Source organism: Balaenoptera borealis (assembly GCF_965194805.1).
Source record: "Balaenoptera borealis genome assembly, chromosome: 11".
Classification (NCBI taxonomy): Eukaryota; Metazoa; Chordata; class Mammalia; order Artiodactyla; family Balaenopteridae; genus Balaenoptera; species Balaenoptera borealis.
In genome coordinates this window covers 91,816,938-91,834,320 of record NC_138868.1, presented here as the reverse complement: position 1 = coordinate 91,834,320, position 17,383 = coordinate 91,816,938, and the positions used below count along the sequence as shown (strand labels likewise).

Genomic DNA, 17,383 nt, shown 5'->3' with positions numbered 1-17,383 from the left:
CCAGAGGGCATATACAGCTGAAAATCGGGTGCAGACCTGAGTGGAAGAGGTAGAATTGCAAAGACTTAATTCTCAGCCCTGACAAGTCTCTTATGCAAAAATTGGGGCCTTGATAGGGAAGGAGTGTGGCTCTGAGAACTGAAATGAGGAGATGTACTTGAAAACCTTGAATCTGCAGATTTTCCTGAACCCCTGGGCTTACAGAAATGGTTCACTCCCCATTGTTATAGGATAACAGATTTTTTCATTGCAGAGAAATTACAAGAAGCAGACTCTTCATGAGATGATACTAATCTTCTTCAAGGTTTACCTCTACCCCACTCACAGATTCTAGGACAATAACTAGGATAAAAAACTCAGCTTGAACTCCTGGGAAAATACATTCCCTGCTCCGGGAAAAAAGGAATCATCTCAAAAGAGCTATAAGGCTTGGCCGTTGTGTCCCAGCAGAATCAGGAGAACATACCTGAAAGTGGATTTTGAGGGTACCAGCCCAGCAGGGAGGACTATAAGACTGCATACAGAGGATTTTGAAATGGGCACATTCCCCCATGACGTCAGCTTTAATATACTGGGAAGGACTCCTGTAGTTGATGCGAACATGCTGCTGGGATAGTTACTTGAAGCTTGGAAAAGGATGGCCTGCAGCAAATGAGATGCAATTGGTGTATAAATACCCAGCTCTCTTGCTCCTCGGGTGGGAGGATCCTTGGATGGGTGTTGAACACTCTTTCCTAGAGTTTCCCCTTAGGATTAAGCTGCAAAAACCTGAATAGATTCCTGGGGAGTGAAGAAATAGTCACCGGTGACAACTGAACAAAAGGTTGAATGTCAATGGGTCAAGGAGGAGGTTCTCCATCTTGAGTCAACCTGGACACCTATCGGGACCCAGGATTGTAAAGGCATATTGGGACAGAACCAGTCTAAGTAAAATTTTCCTATCCCTTTACCATTTTCGCTCCCCTTTGTTTTGACTCCAGAGATAAAAGAAACTATCTAGCAATCTAGAGATGGGAAGTGAGGAAAAAGAGGAGACATATAAGCCAGAGAAATAGACAAGAAGCCAAATACTACTTTTTATGGTTCTAGGCTTTCATTTTAAAATAAGCCCAAGCTGTGAGGAAAGAGAAAATATATGATTAATCAGTTTTTGAATTTTTGTAAATATTTTAGATTAGATAGTCTAATTACTGAATTGACATTGTGTTCTGATTTAAAAGGATGTAAGAGTGTCTTTTAACTAAAACTGATTCAAAAAGTCATGATACCCACCAAATTTTCATTCAGTTGCAGGGAAGATATTTCTGGACAATATCTAAAGATCCAGTGAAACAAACAAAAAAACAAATTCATTTGATTACGTCAAGTGCGCCTCTTCAACATGCCCCTTCTACTACTTCATTATTGCTTTTGTCTATTCCCCATATAGTCTGTTACAGTAATAAAAACATAGTTGACAGCAACTGATGTAGAGGAAAGGTAATTTAGAATACAGGAAGAAATCTAAGCTGTCTCATATGTTTCTTTCCTAGTTAGTCATACTTTAGGGTTGACAACTGCTTTAAAGCCATATTCACATTGCTTCATTTGTTTGCTTTTTCAAGCATAACAGGACATATAGACAATGAAAAAAAATGTACAGGAGATAAAGTTTGAAAACCATGGGGCCATTTGGCTTTCTTTCTTGATTCTCAAAATAAATACAGTAATGTTTGCTTCATAAGGAAGAGAGAAACAGGAGGATTTGAGATGGTCACCCACAATGTGCAATAAGTCATTTACTATCATTTGTTCCATCAGAATCTTCCAGATCATTGAGCATTGTGTGACCACCAACAGCTCTGTGACCTGAGCCAAGTGTTTCTCTCTTACTGTGAGCTTTTGTGTTATAGAAAACAAAATCCAAAGCTATAGTCAAATCCAGCAAGATCACTTCCTCTTTCTTTGCATGAACCTTCATTTACCATGAAAGGTAGCAATTTTTGTTGGCACTATTTATTCTTCTCCAAACACTCTTGATTGATCCCTGGGACCTAATATTTTTTAAATTTGTTACAGATTGATTTACTACAGCATTCCTCACTCTACATCAGATTCATTCTACATTCCTCACTCTACATCAGATTGATTTACCACAGCATTCCTCACTCTACATCAGATTGATTTACTACAGCATTCCTCACTCTACATCAATTCTCTTGGTCAAATTCAGTAACTCAGAGAAAACAATAACTGAAATTGTCATAAAATATGGGTAGGGCTCCAGATGCCCATCTCTTCTTTTGAATCATTGGTTCTTAACTGTGCAGAGAGAAGTTGTATGTCTAGGCCAGTGGTTCTCGACCAGGGTGATTTTGCACCCTCACCCCCATGACATTTGGCAATGTCTAGAGATATTTTTGATTGTCACAACTGGGGAGTGGTACTGAGGCCATCTAGTGGGAAGAGACCTGGAACACTGCTAAACATATGTAGTAGTTTCCTATTGCTGTGTAACACAGCAGATTAAAATAGCACTCATGTATTGTCTCACAGCTCCATAGGTCAGAAGTCCGAGGGGACTGGGAGGGGTATTCAAGCAGGTTCTCTACTTAGAGTCTCACAGGGCTGAAATCAAGGTGTTGGCCAAGCTGGGCTCTTACATGGAATCTCTGTGGAAGAGTCCATTTCAAAGATCATTCAGGTTGTTGGCAGAATTCAGTTCCTTGCAGTTGTAAGACTGATGTCCCCATTTCCTTGCTGGATGTCAGACATTCTCAGATCCTAAAGGACATCCACACTAGTTTGTTCATGGCCCCTGCCATCTTCTAAGTCAACAACAGCATGTTGAATCCTCCTTGTGCTTTGAATCTATGATTTCCTCTTCTGCTACCAGCCCAAGAAAACTCTTTACTTTTAAAGGGTTTAATTAACCAGATCAGGCTTATCTGAGTAATCTCTATATTTTAAGGTCAACTCTGTGGGAGTTTAATTACATCTACAAAAATCTCTTCACAGCAGTACTTAGATTAGTTTTTGATTGAATAATCAGGGGACTTAATCCTGGGGGACCATCTTTAGAATTCTCCTACCCCAACAGTCCATAATGCCTAAGACAACCTCTCACAGCAAAGAATTATCTGACCCCAAATGCCAATACTGCCAAGATCGAGAAACTCTGGTTTAGGCATATTATTTTGTTCATGGTGGAAATATTTTGTTTATCTTTCTCATGAAAGGCAGATTCACAGCCTGCAGCACTTGAAAGAAGCATATTCCAGTGGGTTTCTGGTCATGAACCAGAACTCTCATTTTCTAGGAGCTGTTGGTCACAAAGATTTTAAGAATTATTTGACATTTGCTGGTCCTAACCCATCAACTTCTTAGCTTTACATCCATCAGTCTACCTAGTTTACATTCTTCTGTTCTTTGACACACATGATTTTTCATTTAAAAATATTAGAAAAAAAAGAGGAATATTAAACATTCTTTACCTTTGGCTAGAAAACCAGAATGTGATCGTGTATGTAACTAGAATGCAAGTTCCTGATTACAGAGACATTCTTGTGGTCACTGATGTACTGAGCACCTAGCACAATTTGAGGCACATGGTAGGCATACAGTGAATATTCATTGAGTGAATGTTTCCCAGTCAAGGATAATGTAGCAAGAGGAACCTTGACTTTCTGTACAAATATTCAGATATAATGGGTCTGAGACTTGAATGGAGAATGCTTTTATTATGATGTATAAAGAGATGAAGCATATACTTATGCAGCTTGAGACTAGAAATGCCCTGATGGGTATATAAAGGTGTGTAGGCTCCCAACTTTTCCTAAAATTAGAGAAGCCACCTGGTTTAAACTCCTACTCTAGGAAGACATCTACTGTATGACATCCCTGATGCATCTAGTTTGTGTTTGAGCCCTTCTAGACAGTGTCAAGGGAGTTGGACACTTTGGAATAGAAATCTTCCAAGTTTTTTTTTTTTTTTTTTATGCCTGAATACTCCCTAAAAGAATTTTGGAAAATCATAGACCCCTTTGCACATTTTAATTTGACATCTAAAACTTTTTAATCATAAGTTAACAGTTGCAAAGAATGTAATTTCTGGCATATTCCATATCACGTATGTACTTTAAATATATTTTGTCAAAACATCCAGATTGATAGATTTAGTTTATTCAATTTGTATAATATGTCTTCCATACTATCAGGCAAATGCAAATTGTCAATCCAAATAGATAAATCAGGCTTATTTTCTGTGAGAAAAAATCTGTATTCATTTTTCAATTTAAATAAACTGAACTACTTGTATCCCTGTGACAACCATTTCACTTCCAAATTCTAGTTCTAAGATAAATCGATATATAGATAGACATAGAGCCTTAAAATTAGTCTGTCACCTGGATGAAATAAGGCACTGTCCCATCAATAGTTCTTACAGATGATCTTTTTGCTTTGCTGTCACTACCTCAGGAGTTATACACCCTCAAGGTATTCCTTTGTTGGTTCCCCAAAGGTTTTGACACCCTGAATAATGCATGATAGTAAGACTGAGGATTTCTGAACATAGGTTTTTCCTTTGTAAAGTAGGAGAAATACAAGGAAAGGTGACAAAGGATAAGTTTTAACCTCAGATAGATACATTTTGGGGAAAAGTACACATAGAGGTTGAGGATTTGGGAAATGATTCCTTTAAAACTATACATACTCATATACCCCTGGAAAAATCTTAATGTACTCCCAGGGATATAAGTCCCCCAGTCTGAAGACAGCTGGTTTAGTTGATAACCTGTTACATATAGAAAAACATCTTTTCAATTATGAAATAGTGAATTGAAATATACTTCCTACCATATATCTATTCCACTATGTTTCAGTTCTCTCTTGAGTACCTAGAGCAGGATAAATTCATCTTCTATTGATGATGCTCTAAACATTTGAAGTTTCTATGATGCATCCACCATGTCTTCCCATCTCTAGGATTCATAGTCCCAGTTCCTTGAGTGACTCATTATCTATTACTGTTTTCAGACCCTTCACCCTTATAGTTATCCTCCCATAAAAATACTCAGACTTAGGGCTTCCCTGGTGGCGCAGTGGTTGAGAGTCTGCCTGCCAATGCAGGGGACACGGGTTCGAGCCCTGGTCTGGGAAGATCCCACATGCTGCGGAGCAACTAAGCCCGTGCACCACAACTGCTGAGCCTGCGCGTCTGGAGCCTGTGCTCCGCAACAAGAGAGGCCGCGATAGTGAGAGGCCCGTGCACCGCGATGAAGAGTGGCCCCCGCTTGCGGCACTAGAGAAAGCCCTCGCACAGAAACGAAGACCCAACACAGCCAAAAATGAATAAATAAAGAAAGAAAGAAGCTTTCATTTAAAAAAAAAAATACTCAGACTTATAAAAATTTTCCTGGATTTTGATATCCCAAACAGTATAATGCTTCTATTGTCATGGTTAAAATATTAATCTTAGTAATAGCTTTACAGTGTAAAGAGCTACCATTCACTGAATGATTAGTATATGCTCAGTGCTTAAAATAAACACTGCAATGAAGATACTATTCTCATTTTACAGATGAGAAGAATGAATCAGGAAAAAACTAGATAACTTGAATAAGGTCAAGAGCTTCATTCAGCACCTTGTGTATTAATTAGCTGCTGGCTGGGCCAGTAGTTGATTTAACAGCAATATGACAACATACAGAGCATATCTCTGTAGGTATTCAAGGAGCCAGAGTAGTCGAGATATGTGATTAGGCAAAATGTTAAGATCACCTGAACAGCCTCTGGAAAAGTCCCTGTAAATCTAAGAGGAGCCTGGCATGTATCATGCTGCACCCTGTTCTAGAATAACCTGCTTAGGTGACCTAGTGCAGTACAAGGGTTTCCAAACTGGACGCTGCTCAGTCCAAGGAATTATGTGGAGCATCTTGTGGACTGCTTCTGGGGAGAGGGGAGGACCCTGGTGATAAGGCTTCTCAGTACCCCTCCTCTGCTTCAACCAAACAGCTCTGCTTTTCTCTAGTTTTATTTTCTTACATTCCTCCAATCAGCAGTAGATAGAGATAGAGATAAAATTGTAACAGAGGTAGAAATAGAGATATGGGTGTGCGGGGGTGAGAGAGAGAGAGAAACCACTAGTCATGAAAAGAATACTAACTTTGGAATCAGTTTGCTTGGGTTTGATCCCAGCACTATACTATTAGGTGACCTGGGCATGGTCTTTATCTACTCTGAGCTTTAGTTTCCTCACCTGACATATGGCAGGTACTCAAAAATTTTTGTTGAGCAAATAAGTGAATGAATAAATAAGTAATTTTGTATTCTGGCAAAAAATAACCTTGCAGGGTTACTTTGAGGTTTAATGCTGTTATAAGGAGAGTTTAGTAAGCTTGGTACATAGGAGGCATTTTGCAAATAATAATAATAGTACTTATTATTGCTGTTGTTGTAATTATTATTGAATCAGTGCTTTTTTGGATTGATGTACCAGGTGCCCATGTGGCACTTCTGTCTAAGCTAGTTGGAGAGTCCTCATCAAACTTGAGAGCAAATATTATATGTTGCTGAATATTTGGAATGTGCCTGAGTTCAGAGGGGCTTTCCCATCACAAGAGGAGATTATGGGAGTCCCAGAGGCTTCTTGGTCCTCCACTCTTGCAAGTGTGACCTGAGGAGTTTGGTGGCAAAAACAGTGGCAACAAGTTGTCTGGAAGAAGTCTTGCCATTGTGCCAGATGTGCCAAAATCATATAGCAACTCACTGGGATCAATTCTTGTAGACCAAGAGGTGTGCATGTTTGCCGCCACTGGTATTCTTGGGGCTTGAATCATATTACCCAGTGATATCCACGTCTATCTATTTAGCACATTCATTCTCTGGGTAAGAACAAATTATAAACCTACAGACTATTCTTCTTGAAGGAAAAAGGAAAAAAAGTGTACTGGGCTTTTGATCTGAAAATTGATGTCTTTAATCTACCTAAATCATTTCCAGTTAAATACAATTGTCTTGTGGATCACATTCATCTGCTGCAGATTGTAAATTCTCCAAGGCAACACCTTGTCTTTTCATAGGTTGTGTAAAATGGTGCAAACACTTTTAGCACTTGTGCTATAACAGATGATTATAATTTATAACAAAAGAATAAGAACAATGACAGCCTAATCACATGCCCTAGAAGCTTGGTGTGAGAAAGGAATCCCATTATATACATATTGTAATCCCATTACAACATATTGTGAAGGCATGTATGTTTCTCACTGGGAGAACCTGACAACTAATTTTTTCAAGCTTAGAAAACAGACCAGTGAGAGTTAATTCTAATTATGAAAAACTTCTTTGCTTTACAAGACAGCTTTTCTAAAGAGTCTCTTTAAATAGCCCGAACTCTTTTTGGAGTATTCAAAATTGAATTTGCTTTACAAAATGTAGATTAGACTCAACTTTTCAGGAACAAACAAAGTATGCAAAAATGGGGCATTGCATGTCAAGCGTCAATAGTGAGGTCTCATGTAGTGATCACAGTGAAAACAAGGCTCACCCTTCTAGCCCTTGAGCCCATCAAATTCAGAATGTCCAAATGTGGCAGGTGTCTTTCACAGGGCATTAGGTGTCCTCATTCCAGGCAAGAAAGCTAAACCAGCATTGGTGTCATTGGCTGTCATTAACTGTGTGACTCTGGCACACAAAGGCATCAATCCGTGCTCTCAAGAAACCATGCATTATTCAGCATGTACTGCACTATTAGCTTAAGTAGAGATACTTTTTTTTAATTGAAACAATTATGAAGAATAAGTTGATGACTTTTGTTCAAACAAATGAAAGAATTTGGGAAAGAAATGATGTATTTCTTTCTCGGTATATAAGTCATGGGCAAGGAGAGGAAAAGGAGAAGTTGGAGTAGGACTAGATAGCAACACAGGCTCAGAAGAAGGGACCACCAGGTTACAGATAACCTTTACCCCGCGAGTCAAACTGTCTTTCTTACAAAACACTCTGCTTGCAAATACAAGCAGATAGGTGAGCATCAGTCATTGCTTTTCTCTCTCAATTCTGAGGCATAGCAGGAAAAAGCAGCCACATATACTGCAGCACTCAATTTAGCAAGTGAGTATTGCACAGGCACTGTGTTGGACTCAAAGATGGGAAGAAAACAAAACAGTAAGGGAAGAAGGAAATGTACATTTAATAAGACACCTGAATGCCTTCAAAGACCATACAATATCTTTGAAACTGCTGTTTTCTACAGTAGAAATATAAGAATACTTTATTTTGAAGTTGGCTACTGTAATCAAATGCACTATTCATATTTTCTCAAGGGTTCTAAACCAATAGTTGATTAGTCTCTGCCCAGATTTAGGCAGGCTGATGAGAATCTTTCAGGAAGTCCTATCCATTGTGCAGAAAGGCTCTTGTTAATACTACAGAAAAGCACCAAGCACTTTAACAAGTATTAGGGCCAATGAAGGGGTGCTTTGTAAGAGGCACAATGCCCAGAATTTTCATAGAGTTTCATTTCTGCACTCTTCTGAGTGATTTTCGTCTTCCTGCCTTATAAGCCTTTTGTGAGCTTTGTGTGCTCATGAGTGTCTAGATTGTCAAAATAGAAGGAGTATTTAATACACGGAGTGGGTCTTGGGCCTGGAGATGAGTGTGTGAGGGAAGAGAGGAGGATCCTGAGTCGGGTGGAGTGAAAGATAATTTGGAGACTCTGATCTTATTGGAGAGGAAAACGGTTCATTTAGATTGTTTGATGTTAAATACACGTTCAGATTTGTATTTCAGGTTCTGCCACACTTGTGTTCAGAAATGCCCCTCTCATGCACTGTTTCTGTTCAGAGCCAGGCCAGCGTAAACAGGATTGGAGAAGGGAAAGATCCTCATCAGCAGAGGGAGAAAATCTATTGTGTGCCCTGAGGGGAGATGGATCTCTAGAGTGTAAAAATGTGTGCTTGGGACCACGTGGGAAAGGGTTGAGGGTGAGGAATCGGGCAGCCAGAGAACTGAAGCTTCAGCCCTTCCTAAGCAGAGGAGTGCGGAAGGTGCGTTGCTCACAGGGTGGAGGTGGGGGTTATTGCTCAGCCCCTGAGCAGGGGATCAACAGGGAACCGGGAACGTGTGTGGCAGAGGCTGGCTCTGCCAGGACGAGGTGCTGGGGGTATGAGGGTGGGGTGGGGGACTGAGGGGTGGCTCGGAGCCCTGGCGGTGGCTGCCTGACGTCACCGGCCTCTCTGGCAATAGGCTGCGAGCTGAGCTCCCCGAAGCGGCGGCGGCGGCGACAGCGCGGTTTGGTCTCTGGCCCCTTCGCTCCGCGCCTTCTGCAGCCGTTCACTGCAGCCGCGCGGCGGGGCTCCCTCCTTGCGGCCAGCTGGCGGCCCCAGGTAAGGGACACGGTGCGGCTAAAGCTCCAGGCGGCCGGGTGGCCGGGCGCGAGTGGGTAGGACAGCCCCGGCGGCCTGCGCAGGCACCCCTGGCCGTAGCTTCGGCCCCCGCCCCTGCCCCGGCCCGGGCTTGCAAGCCGCCTCCCTGCTCCGCAGTGCAACAGTTTGCAGCTGCCTCTTGAGAGCGGCAAGGGGGCTCTGCTGCGCGCTACGGGTCTGCCTGGCTCTGGTCCCCGGGAAGAGCCTCAGGGCCCTCGGGCTGGGACTGGGAAGGCCCGAGAGAAGGTCTGTTCCCCAAACTTTGCAGGCGGGAACCCTGCCCCTTTCATTTCCAGCACCCTTAGAAAGAAGCAGGATACTGTCAAGTGGGGGGCACAGAGAGATGTGGAGAAGGGGGCGTTTGCAAGGATGTGCTTTAGCTGAGAAAGAAAGGTGCTTCAGCTTTTTTTTTTTTGGTTGTGTGTGTGTGTGTGTTGGGGGGGGGGTGGTTGGGGAGGTACCAGGGAAGAAGGATGGAGAAAGGATGGAGCGCGATCCTGCGTGTCAGCCGCAGCCGCGGACAGAGGCGGAGTGGTATGTGGCTCCAGGGTTACCCCCATGGGATTGGGACCCAAGGGATCTGACAACGTCCAGGGTGGGAGAGTCTGGAGGGGGAGGGAAGGGAAGGGAGGATTGCGTACCCGGAGCCGGCTCGGCGGCCCGGGGTGGGTGCTGGGAAAGGTAGGATCCAGGCGAAGACATCCATTGAGAGGGCTCCGGAAATAGGAGAGTCGGCGCTCTGGGAAGCAGGGACCGCGTTCCGAGGTGGCTGAGGGTCCGTTGCGATTAGAAAGTTGTGGAGTGCTCAGGGTGGCTGCTTTATCTGCTGAGTAATCGGCATCTCCGCGGTGCCGGCGCAGACCCTCTTCCCCGCAAAGTGGCGCGAACGCGGAACTGGTGGCTTTGGTGCGCGGCCAGGGGCGGGCGGTCGGGCTGGGGTCCGCGGGCTGCGGAGAAGACGGGCAGCGCCCAGCTGAGGCAGTGTGCTCAGAGGGCCGCTTTGCAGTGGCGGTGATCATTCCGGTTCTCGGCGCTCGCCCGGGCAGCGGCTGGGATCCTAACTAAGCCTGTTCTCTTTGCAGCCTGGTGCCTTGGCAAAGGAAAAGGGCGCGCGAACACGCGTTCGAGGCGGGGCCGGAGAGGATCTCCTGGGCACCGCTCCCTCCCTGGCCGGCTTGCTTGCCCGCAGTTGCTCCCTCCGTCCTTCGCTCGCTGGCGCACCCCCTCCCACACCAGGGAGTAGTTTTGGGTGGCGCGGGCTCCGTCCTCTTCTTGGCTGGTGGGAACCGTGTGCCCAAAAGAGGAAGTCTGGTGTGCCTGGCCCCTCCCAGCCCAGCGCCGATGAGTGCCAGGGAGCCCAAGGAGCTGAGGCTGGCGCTGCCGCCGTGTCTCCTCAACCGGACCTTTGCTTCCCCCAACGCCAGCGGCACGGGCAACGCGAGCGCCCGTGGCCCGGGCGCAGGAGGCGGCGGCGGCACATGCATCACGCAGGTGGGACAGCAGCTCTTCCATTCGTTCTCCTCCACGCTGGTGCTGATTGTCTTGGTCACCCTCATCTTCTGCCTCATCGTGCTGTCCCTCTCCACCTTCCACATCCACAAGCGTAGGATGAAGAAACGGAAGATGCAGAGGGCTCAGGAGGAATATGAACGGGATCACTGCAGCGGCCACCGCGGCGGCAGGGGGCTTCCCCAACCCGAGGGCGGCCAGGCCCCAAACAAAGCAAAAGAAACCCGGCTGGAGAAGCAGGGCCGGGACTCTGCCTTCTGCGCCTCATCCAACGCCTCTTCTTCCCCTGGCCTCCCGTGCCAGGGTCCCTGTGCTGCTCCGCCTCCACCACCGGCCCCCAGTCCGCAAGGAGCGCACAGAGCCTCCTCCTGTTTGGACCCAGCTGGCGAGGGCCTTTTGCAAACGGTGGTACTGTCCTGATTGTCTAGCCCCTCTCCTCTTCCCTTCCTCGTTTCCAGCATCTTTGCCGTCCTTGCTTTTCTTTTCCTCCGGCCTTCCTCTTCCACTTTCCTGTGGCCTCCGTTTCCTCTTCCTTCTTTCCTTATTTGTCTTTCCCCCTACTCTTTTTCTCCTCCGCCGAGGCACTGTGCGGTATTTGTAAATATTGGGCGAGGAAAGTCTCGGAAGAAGAAATAACGCTGATAATAATACTTTATTATTAATATTTATAGTAATTATTATAATATTAATAACACGATCCAAGCGCATGACAAATCACATAAGTTCTCATTGTCAGTGAAGGATGCGTCTTCCCTCTCCACCCTGCGCCCCCCACAATACGGAGGAGAGACCGCACAAGCTACCAAACGTGTAAAAGGCATTGACCCCCTGAACAAAGGGAGTGGAGGGGGCCTGGTATGTTGTACATAGCTGTCAAGTTAAGGTTCAGTTACCTTTCTTCCCCTTCACCCCCAGTTTTCCTTCAGATTCCCTCCCTTCCCCATTCCTACGTTCAGCCGGACTCAGGCAATAGTATATTATAAAGAAAACGTAAACATTAAGCACCAGGACTACAAAAGGCCAGAGACTGTCCCAGAAAAACGTTTATGAGAGGTACCGCTCTCCAGTCAGCCCTCTTCTCACCTTTAGTTAACCATTCTCTTTTCCAGGACCAGGCATTTTAATTTACTTTTAGAAAAGTCCCTCACTGGCTGAGCATAAGTTCATTAAAAATCTATAAATGAGTTTTAAGAAGAAAGAAAGAAAGAAAGAAAGAAAAGAAAGAAAGAAAGAAAGAAAGAAACAAAGAAACAAAGAAAGAAAGAAAGAAAGAATCTACTGCTTTAGTCCTTGCCCTGCTCCCCATCTGTACACCTTTGACTTGTGGCATTTTCAGGATTCACAGAGGATCCGGGAGCTGTCCAGACAGGTCTGGTGCTGAAAATGTCTCAGAACTGGCTACATTCTTTGGTTGTGCAAGTCGAGGAGGGGATGTTTTGGAAAGTGTTCTAGCTTTTTGTTGGTTTCTTTCCTCTTTTTCTACAATCGGGTTTGCGTGTACTATTGGTTTTCTTCTTATTAAACATTGCATAAGTTACCTTCTTTTGTAAAAAAAAAAAAAAAAAAAAAAAAAAAAAATTAGGTGATGTGCAGTACTGAAAGTGCAGTATCTAACCAACCAGAATGTTTCTGTTTAATTTTTAGAACAAGTGCACCTTTGTTATATATTTATTATATTGGTACCAAATACAGAAACAAACTATAATTCTGTACTACGTCCTCCAAACTGTATATTCTTGTTCTTAATTCCCAGCTGTTGATATAATTGTTACCACTGGATGAGGAATTCAGTGGTGCAGGCCTGGCTTCTGCTGTTTCCAGAAGTGTTCTTTTGTACCTTATTCTGTAGTAGATTGTTATAAAAATATGATACATATGTTTTCTTATTTCTTTTGCGAATAACAAAACAACCACAACAGAAAACAAACAAATAATGGATGTGCAGGAATGCCATCTATTAAAACATGGTTAATATTTAAACAGTGCCTGTAGTCCTCCCTGCATGCAATTACCACCTGGAGGCAGTGGTGTGTGTGCTTGCTTGTACTGTATGTGTTTGGGGGTGAGACTGGTGGGGATGTTGGGCAATTTGGACGACAGGACATGCAAATTTTAAAAGAAGTTAAATCCAGTAACTGCTTGTAGGATAAAAATGTTTGCAGCTTATTTAGTTAGATATCTGTGCCTGTAACTGAGATGCAGCTAAAGAAGGGCTCTCTTTCTCTTTCTCAGTGTGGCTTACCTAACTTCATTGAATGTATGAAGAAAGAGTAAGAAAAAAGAAAGTGAGAGAAAAAGATCAATACTTTTGTTCCCTCTCCTAATGCCAGACAAGGCCACCTATGTTAGAAATGGAGTCCACCTATGATTATTTACCACTTGTTTCCTTGGGTTGATGATAGAAGGGGCCAGAAGCATATTATAATCTTAACCATATGCAGGCATCCTTTCTTGGGAACAGATTTGGAAAATGTATGAATGAGAATGTTCTACAAAAAGCTCAACCAAAAGAGACCTTACTAACCTGCAGGATGTAAGGCAAAATTGCCCCTAAGTGCATCCCTCTCCCAAGTAACTAGTAGCTCTAGATTCTCTGTCTTGGTTCCAGGCATATGTGCTCTTATCCAGAGAAAATATTACCTCTGAGGTTTTAGGTCATCTATTAAATTGCCCAAACTCAATCTACATCTTTTATAAAAATAATTTAGTAAGCTAAATTTTAATCACCAGTTAGATATCCACTCAAGACCTTTCCTGAAGCACAGAGGATCATCATTTTAGCATGCCGTGTTGTAATATTAGGAAGACTAGGTGTAATCTTTGAGTGCAATATATTAAACAATGAACCAGATTCTCTCCAGTGCCTTAGTCACTTCCTAGTAATAGGTAAAAGAGTGCATTAACTCCCTCAGGCCACTAGGGAATCCTTTAGTACATCAGAGCTCTACATTGTACATCAGAATGACTAAGGCACTGTGAAGAAGAAAGTCCATTAATTTTTGTAGCTCACCCTCATCTAGCTATAGCTCTTTAATACCTTATTACAGAATGACTTTTGGACTTGAAATTTGAATAGAATTAGGGATTCAGAAGGGAGCTTCCTCATTTCCAATGAGCTCCACTAAGTGCTTGGATATTACTTTGTCCCCCTTATTTGGTGCACTTTTTACAGTGAATAATTTCCCATTTTATTAAAGCAATAAGATGTTCTGTTGTGAGCAGTGCTGGATGATGACTCCATTTCCTTGGTGCTGAAGCTACTCATACGTTTTGCCTTATGAATCATAGTGCATTCAAGGCATGCAATAATAATCCCCTTTCAAGGAGCAGCCTGTACACTCTAGGGGGTAATTATGAAATCGTCCTGTATAATTTTTCCCCAAAGGAATAGAGGAAACAGGAGAAATAAAAAACATTATGTATATTGTTTTAAAAAGATCTTGATACCTCTAAACATGGGCACACATCCATAATATGCTCTTAATGTGCACCTTTAAATATGTATGCCTTTCTCCATTAATTGACTATGGCTTAATATTTTTAATAGTGCTCTATGTAAAGATGATGTGATCTGTGAGTCAAATTTCATGCTGAGTTAATATTCTCAGAACTCTATAAGCTGGTGGTGTCACTTCAGATTTTTTATGAGATAGGGAATTACATGAAATTCTAGTAATGCCAGTCCCCACACCAAATTATTGCAATAAGCACATATCCAAGCAATTTGCACAGACCCTGTTTAAAGCATTGCTTCTTATAGAGCTCAGTTGACAGTCTAAGGAGTTTGGGATGCTACCAACAGGGCATTTTGGATTCCATTTTATATGAAACAAAAAGCAATCTGGAAATAGACACATTTATTTTAAGGATTTTATTCACTGATGTCCCGTCAAACTAATTGCTTCAAATCCCTATAGCTACAGCTCAACTTCTGCACTTGCTATTCAGTAGTCATAAGGTGGCATGCTTGATTCTTATTGTTTTTAAAGATTAGAAAATTGGAGAAAGAATACCATTATGTCAACTGTATGGGACTCTGAATCTTAAAGATGTAGATGGATATAATCTTCTTTAGAATTTATATACACCCATAGATATGAATTTATATATGCATACATTTTGTACAGATTTACAATGGACTTTTTGTATTCTCTTTTCACAAGAATGAGATGGAAACCAAATAGTTGTTCCACCCTCTTATCCAGAGAGGATACTGAGAAGTCGAGTATATGCATGCACCTATTTCTCTGGAGTTAAATTTGATGACTTTCTCTTTATTTAATGAAAGGGGAGAGTCCTGTTTGACTCGGGAGAATTGGTAATTAGATAAGCTTCCTTTCCTTGTTAGTGACTCAGATGTAGCAAGATAATGAATTTATGACCATATCTATGTGGTCTGAATATCTAGATGGAAAGCAAAAATACCTAGAAGAGATTTAGGGCCATCTAGACCACAAACCTGAATTGTGGCTCGATTTTTAATTTTCAACCTATATGTGGTGTGGAGATACAACTTATATCTGCATAGCTAAAGGTAAAGTGAAAATATGACCATTATCTCTTTAGTTTGATAAGTAGTTTTTGGAAAATATGGATAAATTGGCTTTAAAAAAAAAACCTTTGGCATCTGACTTTTTCCACCGTTTCTATCTATATCAATGAATTAATTAGATAATGGTTAAAACTCCATTTTCCATTGTGTAGACATGCTTTAACTGCTTTTCTGTGGGTGACAGTTGAGCAATTGCTAGCTGATATTATGTGGAAGTTATAGGTTAAATCAGAACCAGAAACTTAACCTGATCAGGTTCCTCAGGTCCATTCCCATGTGAATCTGGACTTTGAGTCTAAATCTGAAAAGCCACTTATCTGAGCCACCCTTTTTTGGAACTAGTGTTTGTGGCTCATATGTGTTTTAGCTTACGTTAGAATAAATTGACCTACCTATTGAGGGGGTATTTAATCATTGAATTGAACATAAATCTTATTCTGATTTGGTTTTGATTTATTTGATAACATTTGAGAAACAGCTTCAATGGTTTGAAATCAATATTTATTAATGTCACCAACCTAATAATACAATTGGTGCCATGTAGGAATGCTTAGCTTAGAATAAGAATTTAATTAGCTTTAATTGGGGACAATGTCTTATCAAGATGATCCTACCTGTATGAGGCAGGGGCATGTGATTTCACTGTTTTTTTTCTATAGAGAGGTTAACAGCAACAATAATGATAACAAGACCAGCAACAGAAAAAACTGATTTTGGAACTTGAGCATATCCAACAGACAGAATAAAACAGATACCAGAATTTGTGGAAATTTTGTTCTGCTTTTCTATCAATAAAAGAGTTTTCTTGTTAATTGGCTTTTTGGACACTATTTCCTTATTAACTTAATTTGTAAAATAGGAGGATTACAAAATTATTCATTCTATTACCCCCAGATGCTCAAAGGAATTTTTTAAAAAATTCCATTACTCACCTGATCTTCCTCACAAACCAACTGCATGTGAAAAGTGGGAAGTGTATACATTTTAGAATAACCCAACAAACTGAGTCCAGTACAATAATTCAGCAATCCTTTTAAGCAGATGCTCAGGCTCTTTAGGTCATATGCTTAGTCTCTCAGATTTCCTCTCTCCCTGCTCGTGCTTCTCTAATATAACCAGATGTATGGGGAAAGGATATGGTTGACATGATTTTGTGGGAGTGGGGGGAAATGGGAGCCTCAGATTCATATAAATTCCTATGGATTCTACCTGAACACTGCTGAAAACCAGCTGATTAGGACTGCTTTCTAGTCTGAGGTGCTATTGCTCTATCCATTTTTTGTGCTGGCATTCACCACTGCAGTCTTAGACCCCAGAACTTTGTCCCCAGGCTCACAGTCATCATCCATAGGAATCTATACATCCTGCCCCCTGCCATCCCCAGGTCCAGCAGTGCTCTCACACCTTGCCCCCTTCTTATAAATATGGGAAGTTCTGTGTCTTGCATGCCATGGACTTACTATTGAAAGGCATGGGTGCCACAACCCAGTCTCCAGCCATGGTCTTCTTTACTCCTAGGAGGTAATATTCTTTAACCTCAGCTGTTTGATTCAAGAGATGGATGGGTGTTCATTTAGCTAGGTCTCACAAGACTGACAATGAATCTACTTGCTCACTCCTTGATTATCCCTATGTCGACTTAGTTAATTTAATGCTAGCTGGATATTCTCTCTGATTAGTTGTTGAAATCCAATCTCTTTTTCCAAAAGTACCTCTCCAAATATGTCCCAGTCTTGAATTGATGTTGATAGTATTGGGCTTCCCTTTCCAAAAAGTTGACTCTATTTTTCAAAACTTTGTAGACCAGAAACAGGCTCTAGTAAAAACTTTTATTAATCCCTCTTTCCTACCTTATGTTGACCATCCTCTATCTGCATCTGCAGATCCTCTCCCTGGATCATGGCCCTGACACAGG

At 42.2% G+C, this 17,383-nt stretch overlaps 1 protein-coding gene across 1 annotated transcript; it reads left to right on the top strand.

Moving 5' to 3' along the window:
• Nucleotides 1–9,250: 9,250 nt before the first annotated feature.
• LOC309606207 (uncharacterized protein C11orf87) lies at nt 9,251–16,280 on the top strand. The gene is made up of 2 exons (XM_082342997.1): nt 9,251–9,368; nt 10,490–16,280. Exon 2 carries the CDS (start codon nt 10,749–10,751, stop codon nt 11,334–11,336), a length of 588 nt encoding a protein of 195 aa, XP_082199123.1. The 5' UTR covers nt 9,251–9,368; nt 10,490–10,748; the 3' UTR covers nt 11,337–16,280.
• The last annotated feature ends 1,103 nt before the right edge of the window (nt 16,281–17,383 follow it).

Bases quoted from the DNA above. Each gene is read 5' to 3' on its own strand.
- LOC309606207 (XM_082342997.1), top strand. From the start codon at position 10,749: ATGAGTGCCAGGGAGCCCAAGGAGCTGAGGCTGGCGCTGCCGCCGTGT.